Here is a 19,481-nt window from a genome sequence, read left to right on the forward strand (position 1 = left end):
GGGGAGAGAGAGAGAGCGGTTAAAACAGAGAGAGAGAGGAGAGGGGTGAGAGGGAGGGGGAGAGAGAGAGAGCGTAAAACAGAGAGAAAGAGGGGGTGAGAGGGAGGGGGGAGAGAGAGAGAGCGTAAAACAGAGAGAAAGAGGGGTGAGAGGGAGGGGAGAGAGAAGAGAGCGTAAAACAGAGAGAAAGAGGGGTGAGAGAAGAGGGAGGGGGAGAGAGACAGAGAAGAGAGCGTAAAACAGAGAGAGAGAGGGAGGGGGAGAGACAGAGAGAGAGAGAGGGTGAGATGAGGGAGGGGGAGAGACAGAGAGAGAGCGTAAAACAGAGAGAAAGAGGGGTGAGAGAGAGGGAGGGGGAGAGAGAGAGCGCGTAAAACAGAGAGAGAGAGAGGGGTGAGAGGGAGGGGGAGAGAGAGAGAGCGTAAAACAGAGAGAAAGAGGGGTGAGAGGGAGGGGAGAGAGAGAGAGCGTAAAACAGAGAGAAAGAGGGGTGAGAGGGAGGGGGAGAGAGAGAGAGCGTAAACACAGAGAGACAAGAGGGGTGAGAGAGAGGGAGGGGGGAGAGACAGAGAGAGAGAGGGGGGTGAGAGAGAGGGGGAGAGAGAGAGAGCGTAAACAGAGAGAAAGAGGGATGGAGAGGGAGGGGGAGAGAGAGGAGAGCGTTAAAACATAGAGAAAGAGGGGTGAGGAGAGGGGAGGGGGAGAGACAGAGAGAGAGCGTTAAAACAGAGAGAAAGAGGGAGGGGGGAGAGACAGAGAGAGAGAGAGGGGTTGAGAGAGGGGCGGGAGAGGACAGAGAGAGAGCGGTAAAACAGAGAGGAAAAGAGGGTGAGAGAGAGGGAGGGGGAGAGAGAGAGAGGGTGAGAGAGGGAGGGGAGAGACAGAGAGAGAGAGGGAGGGGGAGAGACAGAGAGAGAGAAGGGTGAGAGAGGGAGGGGAGAGACAGAGAGAGAGCATTAAAACAGAGAGAGAGAGGGAGGGGTGAGAGGAGGGGGAGAGACAGAGAGAGAGAGAGGGGTGAGAGAGGAGGGTGAGAGACAGAGAGAGAGAGAGGGAGGGGGAGAGACAGGAGAGAGAGGGAGGGGGGAGAGACAGCAGAGAGAGAGGCGTGAGGAGGAGGGGGAGAGACAGAGAGAGAGCATAAAACAGAGAGAGAGAGGGTGAGAGGGAGGGGGAGAGACAGAGGAGAGGAGAGCGAGGGGGAGAGACAGAGAGAGAGCGTAAAACAGAGAGAAAGAGGGGTGAGAGAGAGGGAGGGGGAGAGAGAGAGAGAGCATAAAACAGAGAGAAAGAGGGGTGAGAGAGAGAGGGAGGGGGAGAGACCGAGAGAGAGAGAGAGAGAGAGAGAGAGTGTAAAACAGAGAGAAAGAGGGGTGAGAGAGAGAGGGAGGGGGGAGAGACAGAGAGAGAGAGGGGTGAGGGGGAGAGAGAGAGAGCGTAAAACAGAGAGAAAGAGGGGTGAGAGGGAGGGGGAGAGAGAGAGAGAGCGTAAAACAGAGAGAAAGAGGGGTGAGAGAGAGGGAGGGGGAGAGACAGAGAGAGAGAGAGGGGTGAGAGAGAGGGGGAGAGAGAGAGAGCGTAAAACAGAGAGAAAGAGGGGTAAGAGGGAGGGGAGAGAGAGAGAGCGTAAAACAGAGAGAAAGAGGGGTGAGAGAGAGGGAGGGGGAGAGACAGAGAGAGAGCGTAAAACAGAGAGAAAGAGGGAGGGGGAGAGACAGACGAGAGAGAGAGGGTGAGAGAGGGAGGGGAGAGAGACAGAGAGAGAGCGTAAACAGAGAAAAGAGGGGTGAGAGAGAGGGAGGGGGAGAGAGAGAGAGCGTTAAAACAGAGAGAAGAGAGAGGGGTGAGAGGAGGGGGAGAGAGAGAGAGCGTTAAAAACAGAGAGAAAGAGGGGTGAGAGGGAGGGGGGAGAGAGAGAGAGCGTTAAAACAGAGAGAAAGAGAGGGTGAGAGGGAGGGGGAGAGAGGGAGAGAGAGAACGTAAAACAGAGAGAAAAGGGGTGAGAGAGAGGGAGGGAGAGACAAGAGAGAGAGAGCAGGGGTCGGAGAGAGCAGGGGGAGAGAGAGAGCGTAAAACAGAGAGAAAGAGGGATGAGGAGGGGAGGGGGAGGAGAGAGAGAGCGTAAAAAGAGAGAAAGAGGGGTGAGAGAGAGGGAGGGGGAGAGGACAGAGAGAGAGGGTAAAACAGAGAGAAAGAGGGAGGGGAGAGACAGAGAGAGAGAGGGGGGTGAGAGAGAGAGGGGGGAGAGACAGAGAGAGAGCGTTAAACAGAGAGAAAGAGGGGGTGAGAGAGAGGGAGGGGGAGAGAGAGAGAGCGTAAAACAGAGAGAAAGAGGGGTGAGAGAGAGAGAGGGGGAAGAGACAGAGAGAGAGAGCGTAAAACAGAGAGAAAGAGGGGGGTGAGAGAGAGAGGGAGGGGGAGAGACAGAGAGAGGAGAGAGCGTAAAACAGAGAGAAAGAGGGGTGAGAGAGAGAGGGAGGGGGAGAGACAGAGAGAGAGAGGGATGAGAGAGGGAGGGGGAGAGACAGAGAGAGAGCGTAAAACAGAGAGAAAGAGGGGTGAGAGAGAGCGGGAGGGGGAGAGACAGAGAGAGAGAGGGGTGAGAGAGGGAGGGGAGAGAGAGAGAGAGAGAGAGAGAGAGCATAAAACAGAGAGAAAGAGGGGTGAGAAAGAGGGGTGAGAGAGACAGGAAATGAAAAACAATACAAAATAACCGAGCTGAGCAAATGTCAAATTGGCTTTTTACCAAATTACCGTACAACAGACCATGTATTCACCCTGCACACCCTAATTGACAACCAAACAAACCAAAACAAAGGCAAAGTCTTCTCATGCTTTGTTGATTTCGAAAAAGCCTTCGACTCAATTTGGCATGAGGGTCTGCTATACAAACTGATGGAAAGTGGTGTTGGGGGTAAAACATACGACATTATAAAATCCATGTACACAAACAACAAGTGTGCGGTTAAAATTGGCAAAAAACACACACATTTCTTCACACAGGGTTGTGGGGTGATACAGGGATGCAGCTTAAGCCCCACCCTCTTCAACATATATATCAACGAATTGGCGCAGGCACTAGAAACGTCTGCAGCACCCGGCCTTACCCTACTAGAATCCGAAGTCAAATGTCTGCTGTTTGCTGATGATCTGGTGCTTCTGTCACCAACCAAGGAGGGCCTGGGCCCTGTCAGACCTGGGCCCTGACAGTAAATCTCAGTAAGACCAAAATAATGGTGTTCCAAAAAAGGTCCAGTCACCAGGACCACAAATACAAATTCCATCTAGACACTGTTGCCCTAGAGCACACAAAAAAACTATACATACCTTGGCCTAAACATCAGCGCCACAGGTAACTTCCACAAAGCTGTGAACGATCTGAGAGACAAGGCAAGAAGGGCATTCTATGCCATCAAAAGGAACATAAATTTCAACATACCAATTAGGATTTGGCTAAAAATACTTGAATCAGTCATAGAGCCCATTGCCCTTTATGGTTGTGAGGTCTGGGGTCCGCTCACCAACCAAGACTTCATAAAATGGGACAAACACCAAATTGAGACTCTGCACGCAGAATTCTGCAAAATATCCTCCGTGTACAACGTAGAACACCAAATAATGCATGCAGAGCAGAATTAGGCCGATACCAACTAATTATCAAAATCCAGAAAAGAGACGTTAAATTCTATAACCACCTAAAAGGAAGCGATTCCCAAACCTTCCATAACAAAGCCATCACCTACAGAGAGATGAACCTGGAGAAGAGTCCCCTAAGCAAGCTGGTCCTGGGGCTCTGTTCACAAACACAAACAGACCCTACAGAGGACAGCAGCACAATTAGACCCAACCAAATCATGAGAAAACAAAAAGATAATTACTTGACACATTGGAAATAATTAACAAAAAAACAGAGCAAACTAGAATGCTATTTGGCCCTAAACAGAGAGTACACAGAATACCTGACCACTGTGACTGACCCAAAATTAAGGAAAGCTTTGACTATGTACAGACTCAGTGAGCATAGCCTTGCTATTGAGAAAGGCCGCCGTAGGCAGACATGGCTCTCAAGAGAAGACAGGCTATGTGCTCACTGCCCACAAAATGAGGTGGAAACTGAGCTGCACTTCCTAACCTCCTGCCCAATGTATGACCATATTAGAGAGACATATTTCCCTCAGATCACACAGATCCACAAAGAATTCGAAAACAAATCCAATTTTGATAAACTCCCATATCTACTGGGTGAAATTCCACAGTGTGCCATCACAGCAGCAAGATTTGTGACCTGTTGCCACGAGAAAAGGGCAACCAGTGAAGAACACACACCATTGTAAATACAACCCATATTTATTTTATCTTGTGTCCTTTAACCATTTGTACATTGTTAAAACACTGTATATATATATAATATGACATTTGTAATGTCTTTATTGTTTTGAAACTTCTGTATGTGTAATGTTTACTGTTAATTTGTATTGTTTATTTCACTTTATATATTACTATATTACCTCACTTGCTTTGGCAATGTTAACACATGTTTCCCATGCCAATAAAGCCATTGAATTGAATTGAGAGGGGGTGGAGAGGAGAGAGAGAGAGAGAGAGAGAGAGAGAGAGAGAGAGAGAGAGAGAGAGAGAGAGAGAGAGAGAGAGAGAGAGAGAAAAGCGCGAGAAGTGGGAGGGAGAGAGACAGAGAGAGAAGAGCGAGAGGGGGAGAAAAGGAGAGAGAGAAGAACAAGAGGAGGGAGAGAGTGATAGAGAAGAGCAAGAGGGAGGAGGGAGAGAAGGAGAGAGAGAGAGATTGAAAATTGAAATTGATAAGAGCGAGAGGGGGGAGAGAAGGAGAGAGAGAGGGGAAGGCTGTGTTGTTGCCAGCTCTTTTCACTGCAGTCAGAATGCTGTCACACAGGCTGTCCCTGCATCTGTTTGAAATTCTTAAAGTATAGAGGCAGACTTTTATGCAGTGTCTTGCTCAGCACTTATATTATGACAATGTGACTTTTAAGCATATCATCTTTGGCACATAATTGTCATGCATCCATAAGGCCTCCCTTACCATGAGATGTGTGTTTAAATCATCTCTCTATTCACACCTGTCAGTGTATCAGATAAAGAAGCTTGTATTGTCCTTAACACCTAGCTGAAGCAGCCGGGTCTTCCCCCAGACACACACTCATTCTAACACCTAGCTGAAGCAGCCGGGTCTTCCCCCAGACACACACTCATTCTAACACCTAGCTGAAGCAGCCGGGTCTTCCCCCAGACACACACTCATTCTAACACCTAGCTGAAGCAGCCGGGTCTTCCCCCAGACACACACTCATTCTAACACCTAGCTGAAGCAGCCGGGTCTTCCCCCAGACACACACTCATTCTAACACCTCACTTTAGATAAAGCTTTCTTAATCCCTCTTCAAGTGTGTACTTCAGGTCCCATTTACCCAGCTGTCTGAACCAGGCATATCTATCTGTCTCTGTCTAGCTTCTGTCCATACAGTGTCTCGCTCTCTGACTGTCCTCTCCTCTCTGCCTGTCAATAGGATTGCCTGGTATTTTCAGACAGTTTTTTCTCAGTCTCACAGGAGTGACGGTAGCTTTTCTATGGTGCTGTTGTTACAGTGCAGTGTGCTTCAGTTAATGCCTATTGTGTCACTCTCAAGTGTGCTGCTGTTATTGGCCTTTTAGTCTCATGTGTTTGAGTCATGATGCTCATGCTGAATGTTCATTCATCATTTCACTGAGCCTGACTGTCTTGGCCGTGAAGAATCATCACAAGCTGTGTGTTCACTGAGAACTGTTGTTATTCAGTCTTTCATACAGTGAAGAAACACTTGAAGCAGAGTTCTGCATTCACTTTATACAGATATTCCTACTGTCAGTTCTTCTCACATGGTTCTTCTCACATGGTTCTTCTCTTCTCTAATTCTACTCCCAGAGCTGTAGAGTCAGTAGTTGTGGTCTGTGATATGAGTATTATCGTGTCAGTAATCATTGTGTCTGAGGAGCTGAGGAGTGCTGCAGTTAGCTTCCCCTGTGAGGGAGGCCCATGGAGCTGGCACACTGGGAGAGAGCCACCATGCTGTGTGTGTGTGTGTGTGTGTGTGTGTGTGTGTGTGTGTGTGTGTGTGTGTGTGTGTGTGTGTGTGTGTGTGTGTGTGTGTGTGTGTGTGTGTGTGTGTGTGTGTGTGTGTGTGTGTGTGTGTGTGTGTGTGTGTGTGTGTTGGTGTTTTATGCTATCTCAGACACTTCCAACTTGCCTAATGATGTGTTGTCATGGCGACATATGTGTGCAGGCAGACGCTGCAGTTGACGATTAGTCACAGCCAATCAAAAACCAAAGCCAAGGCAAGGTTCTTTGTGTGTGTGAAGGGCGGGCACAATTACTGTATAACCGTGTAACCGACGGTTACGAATGAAGACCGTAATGAAAATAAAATAACTGTCATAACCGTTTTTGGAAGGAACAAGTGACTGAAGATGGGGCAGCCTGGCATTCGTGTGGTTGAGTCCGTTACTGGTTGAGTCCGTTACTGGTTGAGTCCGTTACTGGTTGAGTCCGTTACTGCGGTAACATGGACTCTTAACAATGTGATGAAACTTTGTTGTTCCTTGCTGAAACAAACAAGGTGTTCTAGCAAAGGAGTCTTCAGTTGCCTTGGCAACACCCCCCACAATTCAGCAGCACACATAGAAATAAAATGAATAGAACAGGCTTGGAACCTCCAACCCTGGCAATTTCTACAGCAGCACATGCAGTCAGGAGTGGAGAGAGGAGTAAATGTGCTTTTGGCTGGCAAATTACCGTCATACAAAATTCCATGACCGTCACAGCCGTGTGTGTGTGTGTGTGCGTGCGTGTTTGTGTGTATGTGTATGTGTGTGTGTGTGCGTTTGTGTGTGTGTGTGTGTGCGTGTGTGTGTGTGTGTGTGCGTGCGTGTGTGTGCGTTTGTGTGTTTGTGTGTGCGTGCGTGCGTTTGTGTGTGTGTGTGTGTGCGTGCGTGCGTTTGTGTGTGTGTGTGTGCCCGCATGCATTTGTGTGTGTGTGCGTGTGCGTTTGTGTGTATATGTATGTGTATGTGTGTGTGTGTGTGTGTGTGTGTGTGCGTGCGTGTGTGTGCGTTTGTGTGTGTGTGCGTGCGTGCGTTTGTGTGTGTGTGTGTGTGCACGCGTGCGTTTGTGTGTGTGTGTGCGTGTGTGTTTGTGTGTGTGTGTGTGCGTGTGCATTTGTGTGTGTATGTGTTTTCCATCACTCCCCCAAAATATCTGGGGGAGTGTTGGTTGGGGCCGCTAAGTCATCCTTGTGCTTTTTTTCCGCGGCCCCAGAAAAACGACAATCCATGTTTCTTAAAAAATAGGCCTATGTTTTCACTCTTGGTCTATAATATGTTCTCAAAGAGCCTTGTAGACAAGGAGTCATACCACGCCTGTCGTTCAGAAGTACTAAACATATTGCATACCTGGATGCTTGATTAAAGGCAATCTGTTTCTTATACATGATGTGTCTGATTGATCATTATCAACCTCTCACTCCCTCTTCCTCTCTCTCTCCCCCCTCTCCCTCTTGCTCCCTCTTCCTCTCCCATCTCGTTCTCTCTCTCTATTTCTCTCTCTGCAGTGGTAGACTTTCTCAGCCCTGATATCTGACTCTCCTTAAGGAAGCAGTCGTTCAGGGCCCCCCATCGTTTTCTCTCCTCCTGTCATCCTTCCTCCATCCCTTTATTCTCTGCTCATTTCACCATAAGGGCTCTATTTGAACAAATCTAATGTAATAGTATCTAAGTGCTGGTGGTAGTGCTATAGGTCCAGGGGTGTGTCAGAAATATTATGAGCTCAATAGCTGGCGGTAGTGTGAAAGGCCTGGGTTTTGATGAATTAACAAGTTGTAGGTGTGATGAGGGTTTGGCCACTCACTGGCCAATCACTGGCCAATCAACGCGTCCCATGGCTTAATACTGCATGCATTTGTCTCAACCTTTGTAGTTAATTTACGGTCTTTGCGTTGTCATCAATTCGACTGCGGGAATGGAATATTTTCATCCTAGTCCATTGTGGATTGACACTACAGTTTATTAAATGGCATAGGCTACAGTAACGAGTGACTGCAACAGTACAACAACAAAAATAAATCCACTGTTTGTTCAATATGTTTGGAGTGTTGACAGTCAACATTGTGGTAATTGGCTTCAACGAGTATAGGCCTTTATGCATCGCACTTCTCAACAACACCAAAAAATACTAGGTGCCCTCCTGTAAATTGTATGTGAGAGGCACTTTGTCAATAAGCAAGATATAGCCCAGGCCTACTGTTGATATGGCATTAAATAAATGAACATTTTGAATAGCCTACAGTATGTTTGGAGGAGCGCGTCTTTGGTAACCAGAGAAGTTGGCTCTTTGGAGACGGGGATGGATATACAGAGCCTTCGGAAACTATTCAGACCCCTTGACTTTTCCCACATTTTGTTACCTTACAGCCTTATTCTAAAATGGATTAAATAGTTTTTTTCCCCCTCATCAGTCTACACGCAATACCCCATAATGACAAAGCAAAAACTGTCTTTTAGACATTTTTGCTAATTTCTTACAAATAAAAAACAGAAATATCAGTACTTTGTTGAAGCAACTTTGGCAGCGATTACACCATTGGGTCTTCTTGGGTATGACGCTACAAGAAAATAGTAAAAATAAAGAAAAACCCTTGAATGACTAGGTGTGTCCAAACTTTTGACCGATATTATATATATATATATATATGTGTATATATGTATGTATATATATATGTATATCATTTATAAGTCCAAAAATGGATGTAGCAAATACAAACAATGATAAGCAGCTTAAACGTCTTGAATTCCACCATTACATGGTTAAAATAGACGTTTAGATTTGTGAACAGCCATCCACAACAACCACAATCTGTAAGGCTCAAACAGCTAAATGAGAGAGCAGCAGTATTATTCACGTCAATGCACTATGTAGATATCAATAATAAGTGATATCCGTATCTCTGTAGGCTACACCACTGTTGTCATCCTTACCTCCAAGCGTTTATTCAAGTTGGATAATCTTTGGATGCCAACAGACGTTGCACCATTGGAAGACATAGCTTGGACTGTAGCCTACAAAAGCCTGTTCCTGCTCTTTCCCTGCAATCCATCAAACACACTTGGTGTGTCATCATAGTGGTCTCTGACTTGTGGTCAGACACGCTCAGGTGAAACAAACTTAAACTCGCGCCTTTTTTCAATGCTGATTTGAATGTCATTGAGAAAACAGTGTCAAAGATTTGTTTTCCCGCAACATTCTTTCTGAATTTAAAAGTTATCCTCCAAGTAATCATCTAGTTTTTCAAAAGTATCTGTAATCTGATTACAATATTTTAGCTGGTAACGTAACGGATTACAGTGACCATATTTTTGTAATCCCTTACATGTAATATGTTACTCCCCAACCCTGATCATTATAGTCTATAAATTGCACATATAGGCTGTGACTTACTCAGAATGACTTATTAGAAAAAATTACTTATTAGAGCCTTTGAATTTATTTTTAGAATACATTTTTAGAAACAAGCGTTTGGCCAGTCTTTGTCTTCAGGCTAATGTGATGGTGTCTGGAGAGCAGGTCAGCAGTGGAGAATATCCTCTCTACACTTGCAGAGCCACTAGGGATGCTAAACACCATTTTGGCCACTCTTGCCAGGCTGGGCAGAGACTACAAGTTGTTTATATATATATATATATATATATATATACAGTGGGGAGAACAAGTATTTGATACACTGCCAATTTTGCAGGTTTTCCTACTTACAAAGCATGTAGAGGTCTGTAATTTGTATCATGGGTACATGAGAGACAGAATCTAAAACAAAAATCCAGAAAATCACATTGTATGATTTTTAAGTAATTAATTTGCATTTTATTGCATGGCATAAGTATTTGATACATCAGAAAAGCAGAACTTAATATTTGGTACAGAAACCTTTGTTTGCAATTACAGAGATCATACGTTTCCTGTAGTTCTTGACCAGATATGCACATACTGCAGCAGGGATTTTGGCCCACTAAAATGCCTTCTCACCAAGCTGCTTGCCTATTGTCCTGTAGCCCATCCCAGCCTTGTGTAGGTCTACAATTTTAGCCCTGATGTCCTTACACAGCTCCCTGGTCTTGGCCAATGTGGAGAGGTTGGAGTCTGTTTGATTGAGTGTGTGGACAGGCGCCTTTTATACAGGTAACAAGTTCAAACAGGTGCAGTTAATACAGGTAATGAGTGGAGAACAGGAGGGCTTCTTAAAGAAAAACTAACAGGTTTGTGAGAGACGGAATTCTTACCGGTTGGTAGGTGATCAAATACTTATGTCATGCAATACAATGCAAATTATTTACTTAAAAATCATACAATGTGATTTTCTGGATTTTTGTTTTAGATTCCGTCTCTCACAGTTGATGTGTACCTATGATAAAAAGTAGGAAAACCTGCAAAATCGGCAGTGTATCAAATACTTGTTCTCCCCACTGTGTATATATATATATATATATATATATATATATATATATATATATATACACACACACACACACACACACACACACACACACACACACACACACACACTGTAGGTAGGCCTAAATGATCCTATTTACACTGTAGTATATTTTGACATTAGAATAAATGTTTGACTCATCAATGCCACATAGGCCGTTTTCAAAGGGATTAGTTGCTTTTTAGGGTCAGTCGCTCTTTAAATATCCTGACCAGCGAAAACTAATGTCTTAAAGAATACACCTCAGAGATTGTGATATAGTGTGAACCCTTCCACCTCAGCAATTGTGATATAGTGTGAACCCTTCCACCTCAGAGATTGTAATATAGTGTGAACCCTTCCACCTCAGAGATTGTAATATAGTGTGAGCCCTTCCACCTCAGAGATTGTGATATAGTGTGAACCCTTCCACCTCAGAGATTGTGATATAGTGTGAACACTTCCACCTCAGAGATTGTGATATAGTGTGAACCCTTCCACCTCAGACATTGTAATATAGTGTGAGCCCTTCCACCTCAGAGATTGTAATATAGTGTGAACCCTTCCACCTCAGAGACTGTGATATAGTGTGAACCCTTCCACCTCAGAGATTGTAATATAGTGTGAGCCCTTCCACCTCAGAGATTGTAATATAGTGTGAACCCTTCCACCTCAGAGATTGTGATATAGTGTGAACCCTTCCACCTCAGAGATTGTGATATAGTGTGAACCCTTCCACCTCAGACATTGTAATATAGTGTGAGCCCTTCCACCTCAGAGATTGTAATATAGTGTGAACCCTTCCACCTCAGAGACTGTGATATAGTGTGAACCCTTCCACCTCAGAGATTGTAATATAGTGTGAGCCCTTCCACCTCAGAGATTGTAATATAGTGTGAACCCTTCCACCTCAGAGATTGTGATATAGTGTGAACCCTTCCACCTCAGAGATTGTAATATAGTGTGAACCCTTCCACCTCAGAGACTGTGATATAGTGTGAACCCTTCCACCTCAGAGATTGTAATATAGTGTGAACCCTTCCACCTCAGAGATTGTGATATTTGTCACGGCAGATTTCCTCCTCTTCCTCTGAAGAGGTGAAACAAGGATCGGACCAATACGCAGCGTGGTAGGTGTCCATGGTTTTTAATAAGAAAAACTAAACATGAACACAAAAACAAAATAATAAAGTGAACTGGCAACAAAACAGTCCCGTGTGGCACAAAGACTAAAACAGGAAACAATCACCCACAAAATACCCAGAGAACATGGCTGCCTAAATATGGTTCCCAATCAGAGACAACGATAAACACCTGCCTCTGATTGAGAACCAATCTAGGCAACCATAGACTTACATAAACACCTAGAATGAACACAACCCCATAAATCTACAAAAACCCCTAGACAGTACGAACACCCTAGATGAGACAAAAACCATACATCACCCATATCACACCCTGACCTAACCAAAATAATAAAGAAAACAAAGATAACTAAGGCCAGGGCGTGACAGATATAGTGTGAACCCTTCCACCTCAGAGATTGTGATATAGTGTGAGCCCTTCCACCTCAGAGATTGTGATATAGTGTGAGCCCTTCCACCTCAGAGATTGTGATATAGTGTGAACCCTTCCACCTCAGAGACTGTGATATAGTGTGAACCCTTCCACCTCAGAGATTGTGATATAGTGTGAACCCTTCCACCTCAGAGATTGTGATATAGTGTGAACCCTTCCACCTCAGAGATTGTGATATAGTGTGAACCCTTCCACCTCAGAGATTGTGATATAGTGTGAACCCTTCCACCTCAGAGATTTTAATATAGTGTGAGCCCTTCCACCTCAGAGATTGTGATATAGTGTGAACCCTTCCACCTCAGAGATTGTAATATAGTGTGAGCCCTTCCACCTCAGAGATTGTGATATAGTGTGAACCCTTCCACCTCAGAGATTGTGATATAGTGTGAACCCTTCCACCTCAGAGATTGTGATATAGTGTGAACCCTTCCACCTCAGAGATTGTAATATAGTGTGAACCCTTCCACCTCAGAGATTGTAATATAGTGTGAACCCTTCCACCTCAGAGATTGTGATATAGTGTGAACCCTTCCACCTCAGAGATTGTGATATAGTGTGAGCCCTTCCACCTCAGAGATTGTGATATAGTGTGAACCCTTCCACCTCAGAGATTGTGATATAGTGTGAACCCTTCCACCTCAGAGATTGTAATATAGTGTGAACCCTTCCACCTCAGAGATTGTGATATAGTGTGAACCCTTCCACCTCAGAGATTGTGATATAGTGTGAGCCCTTCCACCTCAGAGATTGTGATATAGTGTGAACCCTTCCACCTCAGAGATTGTGATATAGTGTGAACCCTTCCACCTCAGAGATTGTGATATAGTGTGAACCCTTCCACCTCAGAGATTGTGATATAGTGTGAACCCTTCCACCTCAGGGATTGTGATATAGTGTGAACCCTTCCACCTCAGAGATTGTGATATAGTGTGAACCCTTCCACCTCAGAGATTGTGATATAGTGTGAACCCTTCCACCTCAGAGATTGTGATATAGTGTGAACCCTTCCACCTCAGAGATTGTGATATAGTGTGAACCCTTCCACCTCAGAGATTGTGATATAGTGTGAGCCCTTCCACCTCAGAGATTGTGATATAGTGTGAACCCTTCCACCTCAGAGATTTTAATATAGTGTGAGCCCTTCCACCTCAGAGATTGTGATATAGTGTGAACCCTTCCACCTCAGAGATTGTAATATAGTGTGAGCCCTTCCACCTCAGAGATTGTGATATAGTGTGAACCCTTCCACCTCAGAGATTGTGATATAGTGTGAACCCTTCCACCTCAGAGATTGTGATATAGTGTGAACCCTTCCACCTCAGAGATTGTAATATAGTGTGAACCCTTCCACCTCAGAGATTGTAATATAGTGTGAACCCTTCCACCTCAGAGATTGTGATATAGTGTGAACCCTTCCACCTCAGAGATTGTGATATAGTGTGAGCCCTTCCACCTCAGAGATTGTGATATAGTGTGAACCCTTCCACCTCAGAGATTGTGATATAGTGTGAACCCTTCCACCTCAGAGATTGTAATATAGTGTGAACCCTTCCACCTCAGAGATTGTGATATAGTGTGAACCCTTCCACCTCAGAGATTGTGATATAGTGTGAGCCCTTCCACCTCAGAGATTGTGATATAGTGTGAACCCTTCCACCTCAGAGATTGTGATATAGTGTGAACCCTTCCACCTCAGAGATTGTGATATAGTGTGAACCCTTCCACCTCAGAGATTTTAATATAGTGTGAGCCCTTCCACCTCAGAGATTGTGATATAGTGTGAACCCTTCCACCTCAGAGATTGTAATATAGTGTGAGCCCTTCCACCTCAGAGATTGTGATATAGTGTGAACCCTTCCACCTCAGAGATTGTGATATAGTGTGAACCCTTCCACCTCAGAGATTGTGATATAGTGTGAACCCTTCCACCTCAGAGATTGTAATATAGTGTGAACCCTTCCACCTCAGAGATTGTAATATAGTGTGAACCCTTCCACCTCAGAGATTGTGATATAGTGTGAACCCTTCCACCTCAGAGATTGTGATATAGTGTGAGCCCTTCCACCTCAGAGATTGTGATATAGTGTGAACCCTTCCACCTCAGAGATTGTGATATAGTGTGAACCCTTCCACCTCAGAGATTGTAATATAGTGTGAACCCTTCCACCTCAGAGATTGTGATATAGTGTGAACCCTTCCACCTCAGAGATTGTGATATAGTGTGAGCCCTTCCACCTCAGAGATTGTGATATAGTGTGAACCCTTCCACCTCAGAGATTGTGATATAGTGTGAACCCTTCCACCTCAGAGATTGTGATATAGTGTGAACCCTTCCACCTCAGAGATTGTGATATAGTGTGAACCCTTCCACCTCAGAGATTGTGATATAGTGTGAACCCTTCCACCTCAGAGATTGTGATATAGTGTGAACCCTTCCACCTCAGAGATTGTGATATAGTGTGAACCCTTCCACCTCAGAGATTGTGATATAGTGTGAACCCTTCCACCTCAGAGATTGTGATATAGTGTGAACCCTTCCACCTCAGAGATTGTGATATAGTGTGAACCCTTCCACCTCAGAGATTGTGATATAGTGTGAACCCTTCCACCTCAGAGATTGTGATATAGTGTGAACCCTTCCACCTCAGAGATTGTGATATAGTGTGAACCCTTCCACCTCAGAGATTGTAATATAGTGTGAACCCTTCCACCTCAGAGATTGTGATATAGTGTGAACCCTTCCACCTCAGAGATTGTGATATAGTGTGAGCCCTTCCACCTCAGAGATTGTGATATAGTGTGAACCCCTTCCACCTCAGAGATTGTGATATAGTGTGAACCCTTCCACCTCAGAGATTGTAATATAGTGTGAGCCCTTCCACCTCAGAGATTGTGATATAGTGTGAACCCCTTCCACCTCAGAGATTGTAATATAGTGTGAGCCCCTTCCACCTCAGAGATTGTGATATAGTGTGAACCCCTTCCACCTCAGAGATTGTGATATAGTGTGAGCCCTTCCACCTCAGAGATTGTGATATAGTGTGAACCCTTCCACCTCAGAGATTGTGATATAGTGTGAGCCCTTCCACCTCAGAGATTGTGATATAGTGTGAACCCTTCCACCTCAGAGATTGTGATATAGTGTGAGCCCTTCCACCTCAGAGATTGTGATATAGTGTGAACCCTTCCACCTCAGAGATTGTGATATAGTGTGAGCCCTTCCACCTCAGAGATTGTGATATAGTGTGAACCCTTCCACCTCAGAGATTGTGATATAGTGTGAACCCTTCCACCTCAGAGATTGTGATATAGTGTGAGCCCTTCCACCTCAGAGATTGTGATATAGTGTGAACCCTTCCACCTCAGAGATTGTGATATAGTGTGAGCCCTTCCACCTCAGAGATTGTGATATAGTGTGAACCCTTCCACCTCAGAGATTGTGATATAGTGTGAGCTCTTCCACCTCAGAGATTGTGATATAGTGTGAGCCCTTCCACCTCAGAGATTGTGATATAGTGTGAACCCTTCCACCTCAGAGATTGTGATATAGTGTGAACCCTTCCACCTCAGCCCAAGCGAGCTCATATAAGACAGAAAAATGACCAATCCTGATGCTAGGGTTTGAAAATAGAAGAGCGCTGGCATTAACAGGTCGAAATTGCAAACAAGCGTGCATTTGACAGTTGTGCAGGCTTAACACCAGCCGAAAATAGAGCCCTAAGTATCACTCAGCCATAGATAGAGAGAGAGTGTGTGCTTTTGTGTGTCCTTGTTTGAGAAAAAGTGCTGATTGTGGAGCAGTCTTTAAAAAGAGAACAATGTGTAAGTCCCTCCAGAGGCTGGGCTTTATTGTGATTGACAGTTCCAGCACACTTTCCTCTAATGTGATTGGTCCAGGAAGTGTAGCGTTAATTATCTTTCCACCAATCCCAGGAGGACTGAGACACTAAACACATGCACAGACAAACACAGGGGTTTACAAGTCAATTACACCACGACAAGATTAGCCAATTCTCCTATCCTATCTATAAGAGTGACTGGAGGCACACACACACCATGGTGTGTTCGGATGATGTAAAGGGGGTTGTGTCACTTGCGTGTCTCAGTGTATGACGTAGGCTAAAACTGTAAAACCTAACACTCACATTTACACACACTTCTAATACAAGAGAGTATTTATTCTATTTATGCAGTACGCACATACCCATACTTACTGAAGGTCATTCTGAGCTGTAAAGACACTAACTGGATGTGTTTGACTGACTGTTCTAAAATGACTCATCTGGCTCTGAAATATAGTGAATGTGTACTTGTGTGTTGATATTGTGTGTGTGTGTGTGTTTTGTTGTCTGTTCGATGTGGAATCTAGAATTGATTTCCTTAGAGAGTTTGAGTCTGTCAGACTGTAGTACAACATCCTACATACACACACAGAGAACGAGAAACACACACACCAACATACACTTTTCAGTCCAGCATATTGCTTTCATCCCTTAATCCCAAACTGCTTAAGGAAGCCAAGGAGAGAAATCCCTTTACAATGTCTGAGCTCAGCATTGCTTGGCAACGGCTCACCGTCTAACTCAGAAATACCAACACATCTCACACATCGGATTGTGGTTTGTGGCAGACAAAATGGCCTGTTCCGGACTTCCAGAAGATTTTCCAGCTTCAATATGTAGCCTTTGAGTGTGTATTAGAGAGATGGAGACACAGAGAGAGATAGCAGCAGTATTTGTCCTCTGTGCTCCAGTTCACTCAGGGGTAACCATGGTCCATGGAACCACAACAAGCACTAAAGCCGTCTGGATCTTTTATTAACTAGTGTGGAGGGCACCATGACATCATTCAACACACTCAGAATTACAGCTCAAATACAAAGCCATGATTTTGGTTGATTATTCTGTGTGAAGGATGATAGATAAAGAGAGGAGGGTTGGGGGGAGAATGAACAACACTCATCTCTGATCAAGGAGTCGTGTTTTCAATCCCTTTTTGTTTATTCTCAAGCGTTTTGAATCCCTGCTTCTCCCAATTGCTTTTCCCTGACGTGCACGAGAAGCTGATAGGGACAGAGGGGGGGAGAGGAGAGAGCAGCTAAAAGGATGAGGTAGAGGGGGGGGGGGGTGATGAGGCTTTTGCTCTGATTGAAATAGACAGTGAGAGACAGTGAGATGGAACATCTGTTGGTAGGTTTCCACTGGCCTCCAGTGAAAAACACTGGTAAAATGAATGCTGACCCTTTTGACCCTTTCCTCTCCCTTCTTCTTTTCCTCCCTCTCTCCCTCCTCCTCCTCTGCTACCAGTCAGAGTCATCTGAAAACCATACTCTGTGTGTGTTTGTGGGGTGTTTGTGTGTTTGTGTTCATGGGAAATCCAAACTCAGTGACTCAGGACAGAACAGAATAGTCATTATAGAGATGGGAGCACAGACACTCGTCTTTGTCACATTTTGTGTGTGTGTGTGTGTGTGTGGCCTAGCCCACGTAGGCTGAGAGGAGCAGCTGTTTTGATTAGTTTTAGTACTGAGGGCTTCTCCAAACTCATAACACCACGCAAGACTGCAGTCTCACTGCTACAGGGCCCACCCAGTCTAGAGACCCACCACACTGCATGTTTCTCTCTCCGTATGTGTGTGTGTGTGTCCATGGGTCTACTGATGTGTGTGTGTGCGTGTCTTTATCAATGTGTGTGTGTCTGCGTGTCAGAGTATTAAAAGCTGCAGGGTATTGGAGTTGGATCAGAGCCAGAGACTCAGGGATCTGCCAACAGAGTGCCAAGAGACATGCAGTAATACACACACACACACACACACACACCCCTTCTCTCTCAGCCCCATCCCCTAAGTAACAAGCATCAACATTAGAGAACAGAGAGGTGGGTTTTAACAGACTACTGTATGTGTCACTGCTCCTGTATTATGCCATGTAATGACATCATGTCCCCCTGTATGTATAGTAAGTATTCATCTGTTCATCTCACAACTGGGACACTTTGTCAGGTGCTGACTGACACTCTGCTGTTTAGAGGAGAGGTTCCTGGTGATGGACATAAATATCCCAATAAAGTGGTGATAGAATACACAGTATCTCCCTGGTGTGGTGCAGGTGGAATGGTGGGGCCTGTGGTGCAGGTGAATGGTGTTTGGCCTGTGGTGCAGGTGAAAATGGCAGGGCCCTTGGTGCAGGTTAAATGGTGGGGCCCGTGGTGCAGGTGAAATGGTTGAGCCCATGGTGCAGGTGAAATGGTGGGGCCTGTGGTGCAGGTGAAATGGTGGGGCCTGTGGTGCAGGTGAAATGGTGGGGGCCTGTGATGCAGGTAAAATGGGGGGGCCTGTGGTACAGGTGATATGGTGGGGTCCGTGGTGCAGGTGAAATGGTGGTGCAGGTGAAATGGTGTGGGATAAACATGTGATGTGAATGTGGAAGGTTCTACAAGCGCTGTCTGTGAACTACTGATGCTCTGCAAATTCTTTAGAAAATGTGAACTCATCAATCTTATCTTCTGTTTTTTCCCAGGAGTTTGCCACTCTGACCAAGGAGCTGAACGTGTGTCGGGAACAGCTGCTGGAGAAAGAAGAGGAGATATCTGAACTGAAGGCTGAGAGGAACAACACCAGGGTAAGAGTGAGTGTGTGCGTTACTGAGTGTATAATATGTGTATAACATGTGTGATGTCTCTGCTCTAGCTTCTCTTGGAACACCTGGAGTGTCTGGTGTCTCGTCACGAGCGCAGTCTGAGGATGACCGTGGTGAAGAGACAAGCTCCTCCTCCCTCTGGGGTCTCCAGCGAGGTGGAGGTCCTCAAGGCCCTCAAGTCCCTGTTCGAACACCACAAAGCCCTGGATGAGAAGGTATATATGTACCTTTATCTCACTGAAAACCGGGCTTTTATTCCAACCCAAACTAACACTGGTTGTGTCTTACAGGTGCGTGAGAGGCTTCGGGTGGCTCTTGAGAGAGTGACTACACTAGAGGGACAGTTATCAGCCACAACTCAGGAGGTGTGTGTGTGTTTGTGTGTGTGTGTCCTCACCTGCCATCTGCTGATGCCCTCAGTCTGCTAGCTTTTCTGAACAACCAACACGCAACCAAGGGACTGTCTTTTCTGTTCTCTCTCTCTCTCTCTGTCAATTCAATTCAATTCAAGGGCTTTATTGGCATGGGAAACATGTGTTAACATTGCCAAAGCAAGTGAGGTAGACAACATACAAAGTGAATATATAAAGTGCAAAACAACAAAAATGAACAGTAAACATTACACATACAGAAGTTTCAAAACTTCAAAACTTCAAAACTGTCTCTGTCTCTCTCTGTCTCTGCCTCTCTCTCTGTCTCTCTCTGTCTCTCTCTCTTTCTGTCTCTCTCTGTCTCTCTC

General features: G+C 45.2%; 1 protein-coding gene across 1 annotated transcript in view; it reads left to right on the top strand.

Moving 5' to 3' along the window:
• Nucleotides 1–19,481, top strand: part of ppfia4 (PTPRF interacting protein alpha 4) — a 108,736-nt gene that overhangs the window by 61,530 nt on the left and 27,725 nt on the right. Inside the window, exons 2-4 of the mRNA XM_031823900.1 lie at nucleotides 18,623–18,724; nucleotides 18,793–18,957; nucleotides 19,033–19,161. Coding sequence (XP_031679760.1) covers nucleotides 18,623–18,724; nucleotides 18,793–18,957; nucleotides 19,033–19,161 — 396 coding nt within the window. The remainder of the gene's footprint in view (nucleotides 1–18,622; nucleotides 18,725–18,792; nucleotides 18,958–19,032; nucleotides 19,162–19,481) is intronic.

Source organism: Oncorhynchus kisutch, linkage group LG5 (assembly GCF_002021735.2).
Source record: "Oncorhynchus kisutch isolate 150728-3 linkage group LG5, Okis_V2, whole genome shotgun sequence".
In the NCBI taxonomy this organism is placed as follows: domain Eukaryota; kingdom Metazoa; phylum Chordata; class Actinopteri; order Salmoniformes; family Salmonidae; genus Oncorhynchus; species Oncorhynchus kisutch.